General features: G+C 36.0%; 1 protein-coding gene across 3 annotated transcripts in view; it reads right to left on the bottom strand.

Moving 5' to 3' along the window:
- LOC112500136 (DUF21 domain-containing protein At4g14240-like) overlaps positions 1–20,232 on the bottom strand; it is a 34,120-nt gene that overhangs the window by 1,363 nt on the left and 12,525 nt on the right. Inside the window, exons 3-13 of one of the 3 annotated variants that reach the window (XM_025103455.1) lie at positions 17,793–17,869; positions 8,913–8,996; positions 8,702–8,815; positions 7,657–7,740; positions 7,436–7,507; positions 5,303–5,370; positions 1,605–1,692; positions 1,429–1,502; positions 801–1,149; positions 332–378; positions 165–255 (exon numbers count right to left, since the gene is read on the bottom strand). In XM_025103455.1, coding sequence (XP_024959223.1) covers positions 165–255; positions 332–378; positions 801–1,149; positions 1,429–1,502; positions 1,605–1,692; positions 5,303–5,370; positions 7,436–7,507; positions 7,657–7,740; positions 8,702–8,815; positions 8,913–8,996; positions 17,793–17,869 — 1,148 coding nt within the window. The other 2 variants (XM_025103456.1, XM_025103457.1) reach the window with 2 other exon arrangements.

Raw genomic sequence — 20,232 nt, 5'->3', positions numbered from 1 at the left:
ATGTAAGTAAACTGTTTGTATTTTGACAGCCCTTTTTTCCAGTTAGTATCAAATTTCTTTCCACTGACAGGGAACCTATGATCATAACTTAAACATACAATTTTTTACATAACAAGAATATTACTATCTTCATAAAATTTTAGCATAATGAGAACACAGCTTACAGCCGCTTTCTGAGCAGACAAGGCAGTTAATCTTCGAATCGATGGAGCACGGGCTACTGATGAAGCAGCTGCTGCTGCTGCTACTCGTATCCTGTAAAGAACAAAATATTGGTGTGTTTATCCTTCTTTCTGGACACAACAATATGCATAAAAAATCCATTAAATACCTTTTATGTACATCAACAAATTCGTCTGTCTCATCCACAATCTCCTCCTGGATCGATAGAAAAGTCCATCATGTGGTGATATTAATGAAGCTCGTAATGAATGGAGGACTAAAAGGCAAGTACATTCTACAGAAAAGTAACATTCTTTCAACTGTAGGTGCTCCTACTCTCTTTCCTAGTATCAAGTACCAAGTCATTTTCAGAATTCTAGATGGAAATATTAAGATCAGCAGCCAAAAGAAAATCATATATACATCAATGTTTAACAAGGGTTTAATTTTTCAAAAATTAAACTGAACCAAACCAATAAATCCCATAGAGGTGGGGTCTGGAGAAGGTAAGGTGTATACAGACCCTACCTCTAGACTGGTAGAGAAACTGTTTACATGAAGGCCAATGGCTTGCAGAAGTAGCAGTACTAAAAGATAAAACAAGCAAGTAAGATATAGAGAGTGGAGTGTAAGTGAACCTGCAGAAGTTCCTCAAATACGTCTTCCAAGGTGATTATGCCAATCACTTCACCTTCTTCGATGTCCTCCAATGAATAAGGCATGCCGTTTGTCTTTGATGATGTATGTGTAGTCTGACTCGCAGACTTGTCCATGTCAATTATTATGTTTTCGCCTTTCTCTCCATGCTTTGATGACCTTGGAGTTGTAGATTGAAAATCTTTACTGCTTACTGTTCTCTCTTCATTCTTTTCTTCAAGTGATGGAGGTTTTCTAATTTTCCCTTTAGTTTTTACTACGGCCGCCATATGGCTGCCTCCCTTTTGGAACTCATTCAGTATATCATATAGAGGCATGTCCGCTGGAACCCTGGCCGATAAATAAAGTCAGCATAATTCATACGCTCCCTCTGTCCCAATATACATGTTTGCTTTCCAATTCTACCCTTTATTATAGATGGAAACTTTTTATACTCCCTCTAATATTAACGGTAAAAATTTTATCTAGTTAACTAGAAAGCATAATAATTACACATTTCTAAAACTGTGTCTTTTGCTAAATTATGTGAAGTAAAGAAAAGCAGAGCTATTTGAAAGACCAAAAGGAGAAACCGGAAAATGAGAAAAGTATGAGAAAAGTAGGGCCCACCTTGGAATTCTCCGAATAGAAACAGCACTTACTGGTGTCTCCGTTTCAGCGCGTACAGTAAGAAGACTTTTGACCTACGATTGATTCATCAGAGATGGAAATAGGAGGCGTTACTATCTATAGCCACGTGAAATATGCAAAAATGGAAGTAACCGAAGATTATAAGAGCAATCCACCAGCAGAAGGCCAATAATATTTCTTTGATTTCCTGAGTATACTGGAACTCTGCTATGACCACGTGCAAGAATTTTTCCCATTGCCTCCCTGACATTAATTGGTGAATGAAATACAGAACCATTATCAATTAACAAACTCTCGGAGAACGAACAGTCAAAGAAAAAAAAATATTTACTGAATTTTCAAAATTTTACAGAATTTTTAGTAAAGTATAGGCTAGAGAAATATCAAGAATTCAGAACTATCATAATAACGATGATATAACCAAGTCATACTCCAAAAAGAAATTTATATCATGAATAAACAACCCTCCTATGATATATCCAATGGTTTGATATTTCTTGATTAATTCCGATTTACTGAACTTCTGATTATTCAACCTTGCTTTCTTGTTGCAACTCCATTTTTAGCAAATCTAGCCTCTTCAATGAATTGAATTACATATTAGGCTCCCTTGTCTCAAATTCCTGCTCCATCCGCCTTCTATCCATCATCAAGCAGTATTCAACCTAGAAAGATTCCTTAGCTTGATTCCATGGCATTGACGTTGCTTTCGTTACTCCTTTTATTGCCCTAAGTGTATTCCACCAATGTAAGTGTCTTCTTGAAGTAAGGTGGTAGCATATTTTATTGAGTTTCAGCACACTGGCATGTTTCAAAACGGCTTTCCATGCCCATAACCCAATCCAAGTTTTACGTTGATCTAGTTATATTCTCCCTTAAGAACTGTAGGGTGAGTACTCACAAGAGTTTTATAATTGATTTCTTTTGAAAGTACCAAACTTGTTTCCTCTAGAGCACCTATTTCATTTTCTTTGGCAATATTTCCGTTCATTAAATAAGCTAATCCTTTCTTCCTGTGTTTATTTCATTACAGCGGTAGCACATTTCTTAGCATTACTCCATATCTTGGTTCCTATTTATTTCTTTTTCCTTGAGGTTCTAGGGGTAAACAATGCTAGTTTCTGCCCTATGTTGTTCCCTTCCATATGTAGCATTTCTTTGATAGGTAGTAAATGTTACATGTTACTTTAGCATTTGATAATGTAGCATATATGGTTATCATCATAATTTACATATCCGCAATATTTTTAACTTGCTAACATATCTATTCTTATTCATATCATGGGAAGTTACTTTTTGTTTAACACATTCTCACTGTTCTTACAAACCTTTTATTGCATACATAGTGGATACCAAGAGGCTCATGAACATACAAAAGATTTCACTTGGTGATCACATATCACCATTTACTTCCATACATACTTTATAACAACATGTTATTAAGAAAGACTTTCCCAACTTCTTTGTACCACCATAACAAACATCACTACTACCAAAAAACTACCTACCTATCAAAAACCAACCGACCATCACAAATAGACCATCACAAAAAGTCCATCACTCGGCCTGAATTGTGTAACGATGACAACCATATTTCATAGGGAAAATGCCCATCTCAGTAGCCAAATGTGCAATTAAATGAAGTCGACTTGCTAACCAAGCACCTATCTCGGGCATAAAGGTCATCACTCCATTCTTTATCACCTTTGCTACATGCCATATGTACACACCCTTATCCTTGATTATAGTACAAATGTTGTGGCACTTGACTCTGAATTTCAGTACCCTATCCAGACTTCATGAAAATAATTGAAGGATTTGACTGACAAAAGGTTGTTCAGGCTCTTTTACTTTAGGTTCTTATTCATCAGTTATTACAATTATTGGCAGGGCTCGCTGAGGGGGAGGCTCTATTATTTGGATGTCGTTGTATGGTTCTTTGGAATAGGAGTTTCACTTGGTTGTTGTCTTATGGTTCTTTGGAACAGGAGTTTTCCTTGCCTAACTTACAATCTGCGCGACCAGCACAGTACAGTTTGTGATACCGTTTTATAGTCCTTTGATATGGTGTTATTCAAATCAAAAGAGAGGAAGGATATAACAGAAGAAAAATGGTGGATAAAGTTCTGGACGAGAGGGCATGACACATAACAAACCAAGGGAAAACCAGGCACGAGCGTGTGAGGGATTCCAGAAGATTTGCATGGTCCACGATGGGTAGAGCAAAAACAGCACGAACCATGCGAGGTGGTCCAGGGGGTTTGCACGACCGGTGTGGAATCCAATCCGAAAATGGCACTGACCATGGGGAATTTCAAGGGTGGTTGTGTGATCCTTTTGATTTCCAGGCTATGGTACAACCTCTATAAGCATGCTAGATGATTATAAAGATCATTTACACATCCAACACCCTAGATGGAATAGGAAACCCAAAGAAAACAACCATACAACTTGGACAAAATAAAAGATAGAGGAAATGACTCACGATAGTAGGCAATAGTTTGCACTTGCATCTTACTTAAAGGGTTCCAAAACCCCCCTAATACTTGGTTCCATCCTTGTGTTCACTCTTGCAATGGGTACCTAAGAGCATCTCGAACAGATTCTCCGAAATGGAGAAAATGGGGATTTTGGGCAATTTTTTGCTCCAAGGGATTCTCCAAAATGGAGAAAGTAGGAGAGAGAGTGTAAATTTCTCCAAATTTGGAGATCACTCCAAAAATGATTACCATGAGAGAGATAATTTTTTATTATATTCCACCAATAGGTAACCTTGAAATGAAATGTTTATGAGGGAGAAATAATATTTAATTAAATGTATGATATATTTTAAAAATATAATTAATGATGTAATCTCCAAAATAGAAAATTTGTCGGAGTTGAATGCATTTTTTTAGAGATTTTGAACTTTGGTTCTCCATTTTGGAAAACTTTTGGAGAATTTGTTGGAGATGCTCTAGCGAGGCTCAATATGACATGACATGAGTTTTTTCCATCAGATGTGCCCAGAAACTAGGCTTGTACATCACCCATATGCTGACTTGGTTCAGTAGGTACACATCCTCACATTCACTTCCTTTTCCATGATTTTAAGATACATTATTTTGTCTTTACCTATAGCCATTATTGGTCTACAACTTATTAGTAACTTTTGGTCGATCCACCTGACTAGCCGACTATAGCAGTTATGCTCATACCAAAGACCCACAACTTTATGTATGTCAAACATAACTAAGTTAGGACTTTGAGGTTCTGGCTCGGATATCTCTGGTTTCGCTTCGATTCATCATGACTTATCATAATAACAGGTTGAGCTGGTTGGGAAGGGGTTGGAACTTCCTCAACATCGATATCATATGGTTCAGTTTAGTGGGTTGTTTTACTTGGCTTGGTATCCGAATCCAAGCTATGTACGTCCCACTAACTATAATTAGTCTCATTTTAATTTATCATCTATTTTATTTGTAGAGTGTAACGCATAACTACGCTATTTTTTTTACGCATACAACTTGAATGTGCATCACAACGCCCAACAAAGTTTAGGACTCATTTTTATGCATAAACATCACGGGTATATGTATTTACTTGGCTATAGCTCCCCTTTGAGGATATATTCGTCATTTCAATCCATTCTGGACTCGATCAGTCGATTATCTACCAACATCCTAATTTATAACTTGTTTGACCGGTTTTCAATTTCATTTGTGATTGAGTTTGGCTATAGACAACCTATATTACCCTAATTAATAGCCTATAATTAGGTTATAAGATATGTACATATATGTAGCACCAAAGAATGGTCTAATGATTAAAACATAAAGTTAATATCATGATGTAGAGGAAGAAAACTCACCAGTCCAACTTTGAATTGACGTCCAGGGAAAAGGTGGATTCGATTGGCGTCATAGCCTCCTGTGCAGTCTGATAACAAGTCAAAAAAGAATTACTTAAGAGTAATTCTCTACATATGATGAAGCAAATGATATATTATTATGTGAAGAATTAGATTGCAAAATCGAAAAACTTAACAAGGCAAGGAAAACAATGTATAACACAAAAGCTTGAAGCCAACCATGATATCAGAGAGCTTCTTGCACACGCACATTCCTACGGATAGGATAACTGTTAATGGCATATGCTCGAGGAGTTTGGTGTAATAGCAATATATACGAGAGAAACTTTAGATCGGCTATTAGGTGCAAGTATGAGTGCCCTTCCTCAAAGCATGGGAATAGAAACAATGTTTTAAAAGACGAAAACTAGATGCAAGATGTTTTCCCTTAGTAGCGCAGGTGTAAGCCTTGAGTCGGACTAAGGTGTATGCCTCCATAATAAAAAACCAAAACAATTTATGAAACTCATAACAACACATAATTCCATATTGAATTATGAAAGTCATAAAAATCATAAAACTACTAGTTATAAATCTTGTAAACAAATACTAAATGAATATATTAAATAAAATGAAAATTAATCAGAAAATTATGAACACCGAGTGAAAAAAATACAAAAATTATTCAATATATTATACATAAGATGAAAATGATTTGCTCAAGACAAAACCCAGGAGGAGGGGCTGTTGGTGAAAAAAATACAAAAACTATTCAATATACTATGGGTGAAGTGTATCACAACTTCAGATAGGGGAATGGATACATACTTGAGAGCATAAGGAACTAGGTTTGAGCCAATAAACAGATAACATCAAAAAAGACCATGAAGCAAGATCAAAAGGGGCATTGACAGATAGCATTGATCACATAGATTTACAGTTGGCAAAGAAACATCATTTAAGGGACTTGGGAACAAGATTAGCTTGTTTGGAGTCATGTAATGTGAGTAACAGACGAAACCTAATATTTTGGGATGGCAGAAAATAGTGGAGCATGAAAAAATGAAGACAAGGGAATTTTCCTGGCATAGATTGAAGAGGGCAAAAGGCTAATTAAACCGGCAGTTAAATTAGCATCCCCCAACAAACAATGAGCAACATAATAGTGAATCAAAGGTGTACGTTTACGTCCAGCGAATGACCGTTTTTGTCTTCGACAACACCATTCTATTACTGCTTAGGGGTAGCTCAACTGGTTAGGCCTTGGGTTTGCTCCCCAGTGGTCACCAATTCGAGTCCCTCAAGGGCAGCCAGAGTTTTCCAGGCTGTTAAGTTCAGGGCCCCATGGGATTAGTTGAGATGCACGTAAGGTGTCCTGGACACCTAAGGTTTTAAAAACTACATTTTTCTATCATGCATGCTCATGAAAACTTATTCAACATTCCATTCTGACATAAATTACATGAAAACTTATTTAGCATTCTATTTTCAGACATAAATTTATTGAACTCACTATTAAAAATAAATCCCATGTTTGAACTCATAAATTTATTCACGTAAATTACATGCATGCCCATGGGATTTCTAAATCCCATGTTTGTGGGATTTCAATGAAATCCCGAGATTTCAAATTCAAGCAATCCTTCAAACCAAACATAGGATTGGAATGGAATTGAATTCCAAATCCCTCGAAATCCTATCCAATCCTACAAACCAAATGGGGCCAGTCTACAAGTGCCCCTCCACGGGGAAATAACAGCAAAAGGTTTAGACATCAATAGGCCATTGCTTTAGATCCTACTTCATAAATACACAGGAAAAGAAGTAACAAACAATTACATTGAGAATCCAAAAGTCAAAGAGGAGAAAGGGGAGCCATATCACATCACACAACCTAGCATTCATTAGAATCCATGCACTAGGTGTGACAATCTACACCAGCGAGTTCACAATCAGTAATCAAGAGATTATATAAGAACATTAAAGATTGTAGTCAACCAAAAAAACAGAATTTTGATAAAGATTAATTACAAAGCAAAAATGTGAAACAAGCTGATGGAATAGAAACATGTGATTCAAAATTACAACAGTTTATGGTGATTCAAAATGCAAGTTTAAGTCGAATGACCAAAATGCATGTTAAAGTCTTGATACCTTTTCAGTTAAATCTAGCGCTCCACTGATTATCGTCGTCTCATCATGAGTGAGTTCACCCCCCTTGCCAGCCTGAAACAGCAATGAGTCCATGCCATTGAGCAGAGAATGAGGCATATTGAATATGCGTGTCAATCTGGACTTTTGGAACTAAACAAGTAGATTGCAAGACCATCTAATAGTTATGCCATTTAAGATATAGATAATTAAAATTTGTTAACCTCCTGACTGTGTATGGAAACAAGGGCTTTCAATTGAGCTCGTCTAAATAGCGCATCATTATGTCCTAATACCAAGTCAAGAATCTGAAATACAAAAAAGAATAAACATAAGCTTGCATATATGTGCATGGCTGATAAACGTAAAATTAGAATGTGTCCACCTGCTTTTAAGTGGAATACGACAAGAATAGAATGGTATGCATGTGTTGGAACCAAAAGGCAGAGTAAAATATCTAAAAGCTAATTACTTTACTTGCAGTTTATTTATCATGGATATATTACAAAGAGATGGGAGAAGTGTAAGGGTTTTTGCTCAAGTCAGTTTAGATACAAGACTCATGACAGAGACAATATAAGAAAACAAAATTATTGATAAGGCCTTAAGACAGGATAGTTGGGTTGCAAAAGCACAGAGCCCTATTCAAAGCTGCTGCAACCCTGCTAAAGCATTGCTTTGTTTCACTTCATCTCATTTATGTTGTTGTTCAATGCATCCAGATAAAGCATACCCAGGTTAACTAAAATGTATTGAATAGCAAGCAAACATGTTTTTTGCATAGGATCATCGTATTCTGGAGTTTCAAGGTTATGCAATAAGCTCTCACTAAGAATACATCTATTATTGAAACCCTGGGCTGTATGGAAGGTTCCATTTTCCACTTGTTTGTTGCCTTAGGCAATAAAGCTTATAGAATTCTTCTGCAATGCAGGCATCAGACATCTATCTGAACTTCCTATGCTTTGATAAGTGTTCCTTTTGAAGATGGCATCAAGGGAAAGACCATATTAAATGGATGTCTTCAAAACATTATCAAATTTATCTATTTTCTAAGACAACTGATGATTCTAAACTAAGTTTTACGCAATTACTAGGCATGCAACAAACTATCTTCTTTTTCATCATTCACCCTTTCTTCTACTCATGAAGACAAGTGCTGTAAACTATTAAGCATGTAATCTGGCTGGATTAGGTAATCAATATTCGAGATATAAGAGGCTGTAAGCGGTTGTTGCATCAACAATTTCTTCTCAAAGTAAAACTTACCTTGCCAATAGGATAAGCAATTGGATAACAAATTATCATCAAAATACGCACAAGCCAAACAAAATTTGCTCCAACAGCAAGACCATATCTGGTACATATTGCTTGTGGAATAACCTGTTGGGAAAAATCAGTTGGCCTAAATGTAGACATATAAATGAGAATGAAGCAACAACAAAAGCTTTCAAGCTGGATTGTGACCATTCCAATCTACCTCTCCAAAAAACAGAACAAAAGTTACAGAGAGCACAATTGCAACAACTTGATTGAAAATCTTATCCAAGTACAAGGGCAGGGCCTGCAGATTGAATCAGCATAAAACCAATGGTAAATAAGGAATTATTATATATTACCAAATCGCAGATAGATATAATAGTCATTAGTAATAAAGTTATATTCCTAAGAAAAAAATCTGAAATCCTCTCTCCTGTGTGCTATCCTTATAAATTTACTGTTATACTGCTTCAAGACTAATCCATCACTACTTAACGAATATCCAGCAAAAACAGGATAAAGATCCAATGTAATAATAGTTTATGAATTTAACACAGATGTTTAATGTTTGTGCAACCAGTTAGCTCATTGGAACTGTAAGTTGTATGTTATAACCATGACACGTGTCACCCAGATACACTACCAACGAGCCATGTAAATCTAAAGGGTCGCACACAAAGAACACTAATGCTTCCACTAAAGAAAAAGAATCCAAACATGTATGCCGTTTTGTGATTATTATAATTACAGGGTTTAATCTATAAATATGTATATAATTATCTTAAATGTTTTTAGATAATTATATAAGATATTATTAGATAAATGAATAATCATTTTAGATAATGATTAAGCCATATTAAGAGTTATGGTCAATCTCGAAGACTGACCATATAAATAGGCTTAGGGGCTAAACCAAAGTAGAGGATTGAGTTCTGATAACTAGTTGTAGCCTCAAAACCCTTACGATACAATTATAGAATTAGGATTCTTTGGGCTAGCACCCGGTGGAAGTTCCAAGCGTGTTAGTGTGTGGACAACTGATAGAGGAAACCTGATTTGGTTTCTAAGTGCTACATCAAAGTTTCAATTTCAACCACAAGGTAAATATTTTAAACACCCTATGGTTTGTGTAGATTCGTTTTAATTGTCAATGGATCCGGCTTTGGGTTTTATTTAGATAATATTTTCTAAACGTTTTTGTAACCGGGTTCTGTTTTTCCACTGCGTTTAATCCGGTTATTTTCGCAAACTAAAACCCAACAGTGGTATCAGAGCCACTTTGACAATTATTCCGATTAATCGGAAGTAGTTAAAACGAAATGTCATTAAACGGGATTTTATTTTTGAAAGGATTTCGAAGAAATCAGTTGGGCCGGTTCTAATAAAACCTTAAATAGGCCGAGACTTCTTTTGGCTACTTCTTTGGGCCTGTTTTTAAGCCATTTTAAATTAAAATGTTTGGGCTTATTATTAATTAAAAACTTGTTTTTTCAATTTAAATGATTGGGCTGGTTTTAAGTTAAAACTTTGGGCCGAATTTCGTTTAAAGTTAGGGTTGGTTTAAAATTAAATTATGGACTAATTAAAACCAAATATGTTATTTGGATTTTAATAAAAATCTTGTTAGATTTGATCTTTTAAAATCCCGATTAATTTCCATTGTTAATTATTTTTGTTTTTGGTCAATTATTTAATGTTTATTTAATTGTACCAACTTTTTTTTGTTTTATATTATGTTTAATATTTAAATTGTGAAATATATGGATTGCCCCGACAGGACCGTGGTTGATTTATTTATTTATTTTTGACGGAAAATTAAAATGTATTAATTGCATGGGTTGTAATTTTTAATTTTAATTTTCTAGATAGGACAAATGTAAATAGAATAAGAATTATGTTGTATTTATTTAAATCAACGAAGACGACATTCCAAAGAAGACGGAGTCCCTGGAGTTCACCAAGATGGTAAGGCCAGTGGGAGCTTGAAGACGTCTTTAGTTTGACCGTGGTTGTTGTGTTGGCTCACAACACCACATTAGGGGCAAATCCATATATTATCTTGTGGTTGTTTATTTTGTGTTTGTTTTTTTTATATATTTGTTTATTGCTTTTATTATTGCTATGATAATTGCAAAACATTTTAAAAATCAAATGCAAAAATCGGTAATTAAAATGCGATATTTTAAAATAATAATGTTTATCAAAAATCAAACCGATTTTTACGAGTAAACTTTTAAAACAAAAGGATTTTAATTTTAGAGATAAAATCAAACGTTTTAAAAGTAATTAGAAAATGTTTTTCTAAAATTTAAACCTTTCCAAACGTAAACTAAACGCCACCCATTTAAGGTACTTGTCAAGTATTACAGATTCCAGTATGATTAGTGCCTGGCCTATCATATCGGATGATAGTAATGTGAGACAGGGTGCCGAGACTACGAGATTCAAGTGAAAGTTGCACTTGGTCACTCACTTGAATAGTCGTGTTTTGGACGACTGATCCCATTAAACCTGAATTGAGAAATTAGGTGGGATCACGATACCTTAGTATGGTTAGTTTACTTAAAAATATCATAGTATCTGAATTGACCTTCTATAAGTATTTTTAAGGCGTTGAAGTGAGATTAAACGTGTCTATTTGATATATGATATATTAAATAGAATCTCACGATCACCTAAGAGTTATGTTGAACATAATTGGATGATTCCTACCTAAATAACTTATTTCTCAGACAGTGCAATACCATTTGAAGAAATAGATGAAATATGGATCTTAGCTCAAATAAAATTGATTTTTGAAAGGTTATTTTATTTAATTTGAGATTTTAAAAGTCAGACTAAAATCGAACTTGGATATTGTAGATGTCTGCATCCACTCCAAACCCAGACTCAACCACAAACAACTTGTCCCAATTTGCACTCCGGTTTGTCCTTGAAAAAGAAAAGTTGAACGGGACGAACTTCCTCGAATGGTTTCGCTTCTTAAGGGTTGTCCTTAAGCATGAAAAGAAGCTCTACGTTCTAGAAAACCCCCCTCCAAACGCTCCTGCTAGAACTGCATCCGCTGAAGTCAGGGGTGCCTTTGAAAGGCATCAGAACGACTCACTGGATGTGGCATGTCTCATGCTTGCCACTATGACTCCTGAGTTATTGAGGGATCATGAGGACATGAATGCTTGGGAAAAATTTCTTCATTGAAATCTATGTTCCAACAACAAGCCAGGCAAGAGAGGTTTGACACAAGCAGGACATTGCATGCCTGTATGATGACTAAGGGTTCACCGGTCGATACCCAGGTCTGAAAAATGAAAGGGTATGTTGACCGATTAACCCGTCTTGGTTTCCCACTAAATAAGAAATTGGCAATCGACTTGGTTCTCAATTCCTTGCCTAAATCATATGACCAATTTGTTATGAACTATAATAAGAATGGTTTAGAAAAGTCTCTCATAGAGCTTCACGGCATGCTTATAACTGCTGAAAGAAGTATTCCCAAGTTGGAAACCCCTAAACCGAAACAAGTCTTGATGATCAAGCCTAAAGGTGGGATAACTAAGAAAAGGATTGGGTAGCCGAGAGTAAAACTAAAGTTGGAAGCTCTAACAAAAACAAGGGCAAAGGAAAGATTCCTGATGATGTAGTTTGCTTCAACTGCAACCAAAAGGGGCACTGGAAGAGAAACTGCCCAGCCCTACTGGCAGAGAATAGGAAGAAGAAGGCTGACACAGTTGGAACTTCAGGTATATTTATCATTGATTCATTCATTTCTGACTATGATTTCTGGGTATTGGATATCGGATGTGGTACTCGTATATGTACTACTTCAAAGGGACTAAGAAGTGAAGAGATGATGAAACCAGGCCAAATGGAACTGAGAATGGGCAATGGAGCTAAGGTAGCCGTTGTTGCTCAAGGCACATATGATATGGATCTGCCAAATGGCCTTACTTTATCACTTAGCAAGTGTTCATATGTACCTAGCATTACTAGGAACATAGTTTTATTTTCTCAATTACAACAGATTGGATTTATGTTTACTTTCAGCAACAATACAATTTCAGCTTATCTTGACAATGTTTTGTATTTCGTGGCGAAACCACGGAATGGTATTTATGAAATTGATATTCAAAATAGTTGTAATTATGAATCAATATWCAATRTAAACAATAAAYRRATCAAGYGAGGCTTGAATCAAACCTACTTGTGGCATTGTCGTCTTACACATATAAACAAGAAACGCATAGCCAAACTCCAGGCAGACGGAGTATTGGAATCATGTGATGATTCATGTGACACATGTGAGGCTTCTTTATTAAGAAAGATGACTAAGGCACCTTTTAAAGGTAAGCTTGAAAGAGCTACAGAACTTTTAGGAGTCATTCATACTGATATATGTGGGCCTTTTAGTTCAGTCACAAGAAATGGACATTGCTACTTCATAACATTTACTGATGACTTCAGTAGATACGGGTATGTTTACCTAATGAAAAATAAATCTGAAAGCTTTGAAAAATTCAAAGAGTTTCAAAATGAAGTAGAGAATCAACTTGGCAAGAAAATAAAAGTACTTCGGTCTGAACGAGGTTGTGAATATTTAAGCCAAGAGTTTATTGAACATCTAAGAGATTGTGGGATAGTATCCCAACTATCTCCTCYGGGAACACCACAACATAATGGTGTGTCCGAAAGGAGAAATAGAACCTTGTTAGACATGGTTCGCTCTATGATGAGTTGTACCACTCTGCCAAAGAGTTTTTGGGGATATGCCCTAGAAACAGCTGCCCGAATACTAAATAATGCACCAATCAAAAGGACCGAAAAGACTCCATATGAACTGTGGTCTGGGAAAATCCCAAAACTGTCTTATATGAGAATAAGGGTTTGTAATGCTTATGTTAAGCAAGAGGCTTCTAAAAAGCTTGACCCGAGGTCTGAAAAACGCATCTTTGTGGGATATCCAAAAGAGGCTATTGGATATTATTTCTACAAACCCAACGAGAACAAAATCTTTGTTGCGCGACGCAGTGAGTTCTTAGAAAATGATTTTCTATCAAGAACCACAACGGGGTATACAGTAGATCTGGAGGAAACTCAAGAACCACAAGATGAGACAATGGTTGACCCTGACCAACAACGAGATGATCAACCTCAACAAGTTGTAGAGGTAAATGACGAGATACAAACAATCCGAAAATCATGTAGGAACCGTCTTGAGCCTGAAAGATATGGTTATCTTATTGGAAATGACATGGTTCATGATGAACTAGTCACCTACCAGGAAGCAGTATCAGGTTTGGAATCTGATAAATGGCATGATGCCATGGAGGCCAAAATACAATCCATGGCAGATAACCAAGTTTGGAACTTGGTAGATGCACCTGTCGGCTGCAAAATCGTAGGATGCAAATGGGTATTCAAAAAGAAAACTGACATGGATGGGATTGTACATACCTATAAAGCTAGGTTGGTAGCAAAAAGTTTCACACAGACTCAAGGAGTAGATTATGATGAAACCTTTTCTCCAGTAGCTATGATAAAATCGAACAGGATCCTACTTGCCATAGTTGCATATCATGACTATGAGATATGGCAAATGGATGTTAAAACCGCATTCCTTAACGGATCCTTAAGCAAGGACGTGTACATGGTAGAACCAGAAGGTTTTAAACATCCAAAGTATCCTGGTAAGGTATGTAAATTGCAGAAGTCTATATATGGACTGAAGCAAGCATCTCGTAGTTGGAACCTTCGTTTTGACGAGAAAATCAAGGAATTTGGTTTCATAAAAAAACGAAGATGAACCTTGTGTATACAAGAAGGTCAGTGGGAGCATAATAGTATTCATAATCCTATATGTCGATGATATACTATCGGAAACAACATCCCAACACTTAAGGAAGTAAAAACATGGTTGGGGAAATGTTTCGCGATGAATGATTTAGGAGAGGCATATATTCTTGGCATAAAAATCTATCGTGATAGATCTAAGCGCTTAATTGGATTAAGCCAAAGTACATACATTGACAAAATCTTGAAACGCTTCAAGATGGAGGGTTCCAAGAGAGGAAACTTGCCAATGGTACACAGCATACAACTGAGTAGAACTCAATGTCCTAGTACTAAAGAGGACATGAACCGCATGAACGGTGTTCCCTATGCTTCAGCCTCGGTTCAATAATGTATGCCATGCTATGTACTAGACCGGACGTATCGTATGCTTTAAGCATGACGAGCAGATATCAGTCAAACCCAGGTGATGCTCATTGGGTAGCAGTAAAGAATATCCTGAAATACTTGCGAAGAACTAAGGATATGTTTTTACCATATAGAGGTGAAGAAAGAGATTTGTGTATCCAAGGATACACAGATGCTAGTTTCCAGACTGACCATGATGACTTTAAATCACAATCAGGATATGTGTTTGTGTTAAACGGAGGTGCTGTGAGTTGGAAGAGCTACAAACAAAGCACTATAGCAGACTCAACTACACAATCAGAGTACATTGCAACGTCAGACGCCGCAAAGGAAGTTGTTTGGATGAAGAAATTCATCTCTGTCCTTGGGGTAGTTCCTAGCATATGTGACCCTGTCGAGATCTATTGCGACAACGAGGGTGCCATAACTCAAGCAAAAGAACAAAGGTCACATCAGCGCTCTAAGCATATACTAAGAAGATATCACCTGATTCGTGAAATTATTGATCGAGGTGATGTAAAGATATGCAAAGTTCGATCAGAAGAAAATCCAGCAGATCCTCTCACCAAGCCTTTGAGTCAAAACAAGCATGATGCTCATACTAGTTCGATAGGCTTGAGGTTCTGTAATACATTAGTATAATGGATCTTAGTAGTATACTTTAATTATTTGAATGATAAACAATTATGTTTTATAAGTTTTGGCATATTGGATATGGGTATTTACATTAAACATTATTGTGTTCAATTTTTGCACGTTTAAGTATCCTTAAATAAAATGATGATCATATTATTTAGAATTGTCCTTGACCAATTATTATCAGGGGACTAGTAATAAATCAAGGTTATTGTGAAGTTTGGTCATAGTCCAAGTTAGAAGAGCAATGAGTGCAACCAGAGTCATATGCACTTGTCGGAAACAAGTGTTGGATAAGACCCACGGTCAGGATCACCTCATAGATCGACGTCATAAGGTGAGTCCTGAAATAAGTAAACTTTCTTATCCTTAGACCCAATTATCATCAGGGGACTAGTAATAAATCAAGGTCATTGTGAAGTTTGGTCATATTCCAAGTTGGAAGCGCAATGAGTGCAACCAGAGTCATATGCACTTGTCGGAGACAAGTGTTGGATAAGACCCACGGTCAGGATCACCTCATAGATCGACGTCATAAGGTGAGTCCTGAAATAAGTAAACTTTCTTATCCTTAGACCTGAGATGTACATTGGTATCCAATGCATGAAAAGTGTTGTGCTTTGATATAGTTTAAAGTTACCCTTAACCGGGTGATCATAAGGACTATGTTGGGCATAACATAGATAGTGTATAAGTCGTGTACATGCAAAATGGGATTTGCTCCTTTCAAGATGAGAGAGATATTTTTGGGCCCCTCGATGACACGATTTGATTAACATGGCCATGGACTAATGTATTGGTTTAACCAATAGCACCAGTCTAATCAAGACGTGTTAGGATCGAGAAATAGAATTTTGAACTATAAAAGATGAGCAAGATCTATGCCTTAGAAGTTCAATTCAAATATCGTGAAGCAAAGGGATGATGAATGACTCCTGTATAAGATTGATTGGATCAATCAAATTTCTAGAAGAAAAGAACATTTACATAGCGTTGGGGGCAGTGACGTGTTGCTAGACGCTTACCACTGTCTGTGTTACAATGTGTCATGTGTAAGTGGGAGAATGTAAGTTGTATGTTGTACCCATGACACGAGTCACCCAGATACACTGCCAACGAGCCATATAAACCTAAAGGGTCGCACACAAAGAACACGTATGCTTCCACTAAAGAAAAAGAATCTAAGCATGTGTACCGTTTTGTGATTATTATAATTACAGGGTTTAATCTATAAATATGTATATAATTATCTTAAATGTTTTTAGATAATTATATAAGATATTATTAGANTTATAATTACAGGGTTTAATCTATAAATATGTATATAATTATCTTAAATGTTTTTAGATAATTATATAAGATATTATTAGATAAATGAATAATCAGTTTAGATAATGATTAAGCCTTTTTAAGAGTTATGGTCAATGTCGAAGACTGACCATATAAATAAGGCTTAAGGGCTAAACCGAAGTAGAGGATTAAGTTCTGATAACTAGTTGTAGCCTCAAAATCCTTACGATACAATTATAGAATTAGGATTGTTTGGGCTAGCACCCTGTGGAAGTTCCAAGCGTGTTCGTGTATGGACAACCGATAGAGGAAACCTGATTTGGTTTCTTAGTGCTACATCAAAGTTTCAATTTCAACCATAAGGTAAATATTTTAAACACCCTATGGTTGTGTAGATTCGTTTTAATTGTCAATGGATCCGGCTTTGGGTTTTATTTAGAAAAGATTTTCTAAACGTTTTTGTAACCGGGTTCTGTTTTTCCGCTGCGTTTAATTCGGTTATTTTCGCAAACTAAAACCCAACAGGAACCTATCAAAATGAGTGAACACGCTAAAAGAAAAGTATGTTCAGTTGTAAACTGTACACATCTCCCAACCATTTGGTCTAGGACTTCTTTTTGGCATTTTGTCTTCCTTGAATGCAAACCCATGGTCCAAAAGTTAACAAGTGATCTTCTCTTCACCAGTTAATTCCAATCGCACTGACTAAAGAAAATATGAAGAGGAACTTCACTCGTATATCCTTCCATAACCTGTCCCAGACTCCCAGGCTAGAATGAAGGAACAGGGTGTCATGCCTTACAAGCCAGCACCAAAAACAAGTCAATCCTATCACATTTAGCCTTCCCCAACTGCTTTTGGATAAAAAGCTAGATGTTGTTTCTAAAGCACAAATAATAGATTATGTAAGATTAAGTTATGCTAACAAACCAATTATAAAAGTATACTTTCACAAAAATTAGATGACGAGATATATCACCTCCATGGCAGCTGCATTACAAAGAAGCAAAGTCACGAGAAGTTGGTGTTGTTTCTGAACCACTGGAAATATGACAGCTGAAAATGATATAATTCATTAAAAGTAAGCCGAGAAATCATGAGCACAATTCCCCTGTTACAAATTCTCGCATTGCCTTTTGTTGGGTACTTTAAGGAACCATAAAAATATCATTTTGGAGAGATACTGAGATAAATCATTAATCCATTAAATATATTTGATGCATTACCTCTTTAAAGGTCAAGCTACAACAACATTTCCGAACTCAATCATCAAAATTGATTACAAATCCCAAACAGGATTAAGGTAAATCAATGATGCAGTAATCTATTGACACAGTACATTTTAATTCCAGTCTTATTATTCCAATACTCCAACTTCGTTATAATATTTTATGTTAACAATCATAGAAATAACAATGTGATTTTAATGCGGTAAATGATATGAATACACACAGTACATAATGGACCATGGACCTGGGAATTCTAGAAATTAGAGTAGCCTAGTAACAATGATGACATAATGGAGAGATGATCCAACTATAAGTGACGCGCCTCGAGTAACGTAGATATCAATCATGACAAGCTTGCTGCATTTAGTCAAACTAATCTTCAGCAACGGGTTGGTTAAGATATCCTGGAGGTCATGTGTAGGCTGAATAGAAGGTAGATACGAGGTTGTTGCAAGTTGAAACAATACAATAACATGATGACAATCTACTTCAATATGTTTGGTCATTTCATGGAAAACTTGATTCTTGCATGGCTTGGAACCAACCTTTAACATTTCTGGAATAGGATATCTGTCTACGTCAGTTGTTAAAGTACAAAATACAAGGACAACGCCTCCTTGGATACCTTATTCAATCCATGCGGGCTATGCTTTTAATTACAGTGCTATAGCGGTTAGCGGTCCTAGGACAAATAACGGTGAGAAATAGCGGTTCTGCTAATAGCAGTGCTAATCACCGCAATTGAGCGGCAATTTTGATTTGCAACAGCGGTGTGAAAACCGCAATTAGGAGTTGGGCTTTCAATTGGCCTTTTAGAGGGTTTAGAGAAGTCCGTAATGGGATTACAAGCTAGGGGGCTGATTTTGATTTTCAATATTGGTGTGTAAACTCGATATTCCTCTCTCATCTCTTCAATTCCAGTCTACTATTATGCATCTTCTCTTCACAACAACATTGTCTTCCCAACATACATTGCTCGTCATCTCTTCTATTCACGTGTTCTTTTGTTCATCTTCAAAATATATATTATACATTTATAATTGTAGTTATTACATAAACCGCTATTTGTGGACCATTATACCACTGGGTTACCATCACGATAACCGCTATATCAAATCACAGTCTTGACCGCTATTTCAGATTTTGATCACTGTAACAAAATAGCATGCGGGAATATGGTATTCGGAAGATAATCCTAAAGCGGGTAGTGTATGCAACGAGAATTATATTGGGATCGTTTTAGCAGAGTATCAATGGTGGCATTGGCATGTCTTAGATAATGGCTTATGAGTCTATGGAAGTAGACAATCTTGAGAATTTGGCTACCCTACTTAACTAGATGCATGTGTAGATGCGTAAAAACCTAAGCGATTAGGGGCAAAAAATAGGCAAATCTGCTTCTAACAACTGCTTAGAAGAAACCTAGACCTGAAAAATGCAAGGGAAAAAATGTAGCAGGCAAGGAATACAACTCTGAGTTAAAGGGAAGTAACATTAGGCATAGTGAAATACCGTTTAGTCCCACATGGACAATGATTACAGGGGCGAAACACGATTGTTGTAGTCTAGGGGCGGAAATAAAATACTACAAAAATTCAGAGATCCAAATGATATGCACGTAACTTGTTTTTTGTTCTTTTTCTATATGATCTACTATTAAATTTCGAAAAGAACGGGTTAATGTAAGACTAAGGGGCCGTTACCAAACAGTTACCCGGTAAGCGCTTACCAATTCATATTACATGGCAAGGACTGAGAATTTTATCCAGTAAGAGTGATGGTAAGAACCAAAAGCCTTACCTGATAAGTGAAGGTGACGATTCTTACCAGGTTGGCGCTTATCGGGTAAATTGTTGCATATGTTGTCGTTTTAATGTAGTAAACATCTTACCCAACAAGGTAAGTGATAGTGTTAAATCTTACCTGTAAGTGCTTGTCGGGTAATTGTTTGGATAAACAACCCTTAAATTCAAAACCTTCAAATTATTAATCAAAAATAGTCATACAAATTTGTAATGTTTTTGTACTATAATGAACCAACAAAATAACCTTTAGATTAGTAATATAACACTATATACCAACTTAAACATTATTTCTTTATATTAATTAAAAACTAATTTTTCTATATAATTAATATTATTAATTTAATATGTAGTGGAGGAAAAATGACAAAAAAATGGAAAATTTGCA

The sequence above is a fragment of the Cynara cardunculus genome (assembly GCF_001531365.2).
Source record: "Cynara cardunculus var. scolymus isolate 2C chromosome LG 17, CcrdV1, whole genome shotgun sequence".
Classification (NCBI taxonomy): domain Eukaryota; kingdom Viridiplantae; phylum Streptophyta; class Magnoliopsida; order Asterales; family Asteraceae; genus Cynara; species Cynara cardunculus.
This window is presented reverse-complemented; position numbering and strand designations above follow the sequence as displayed.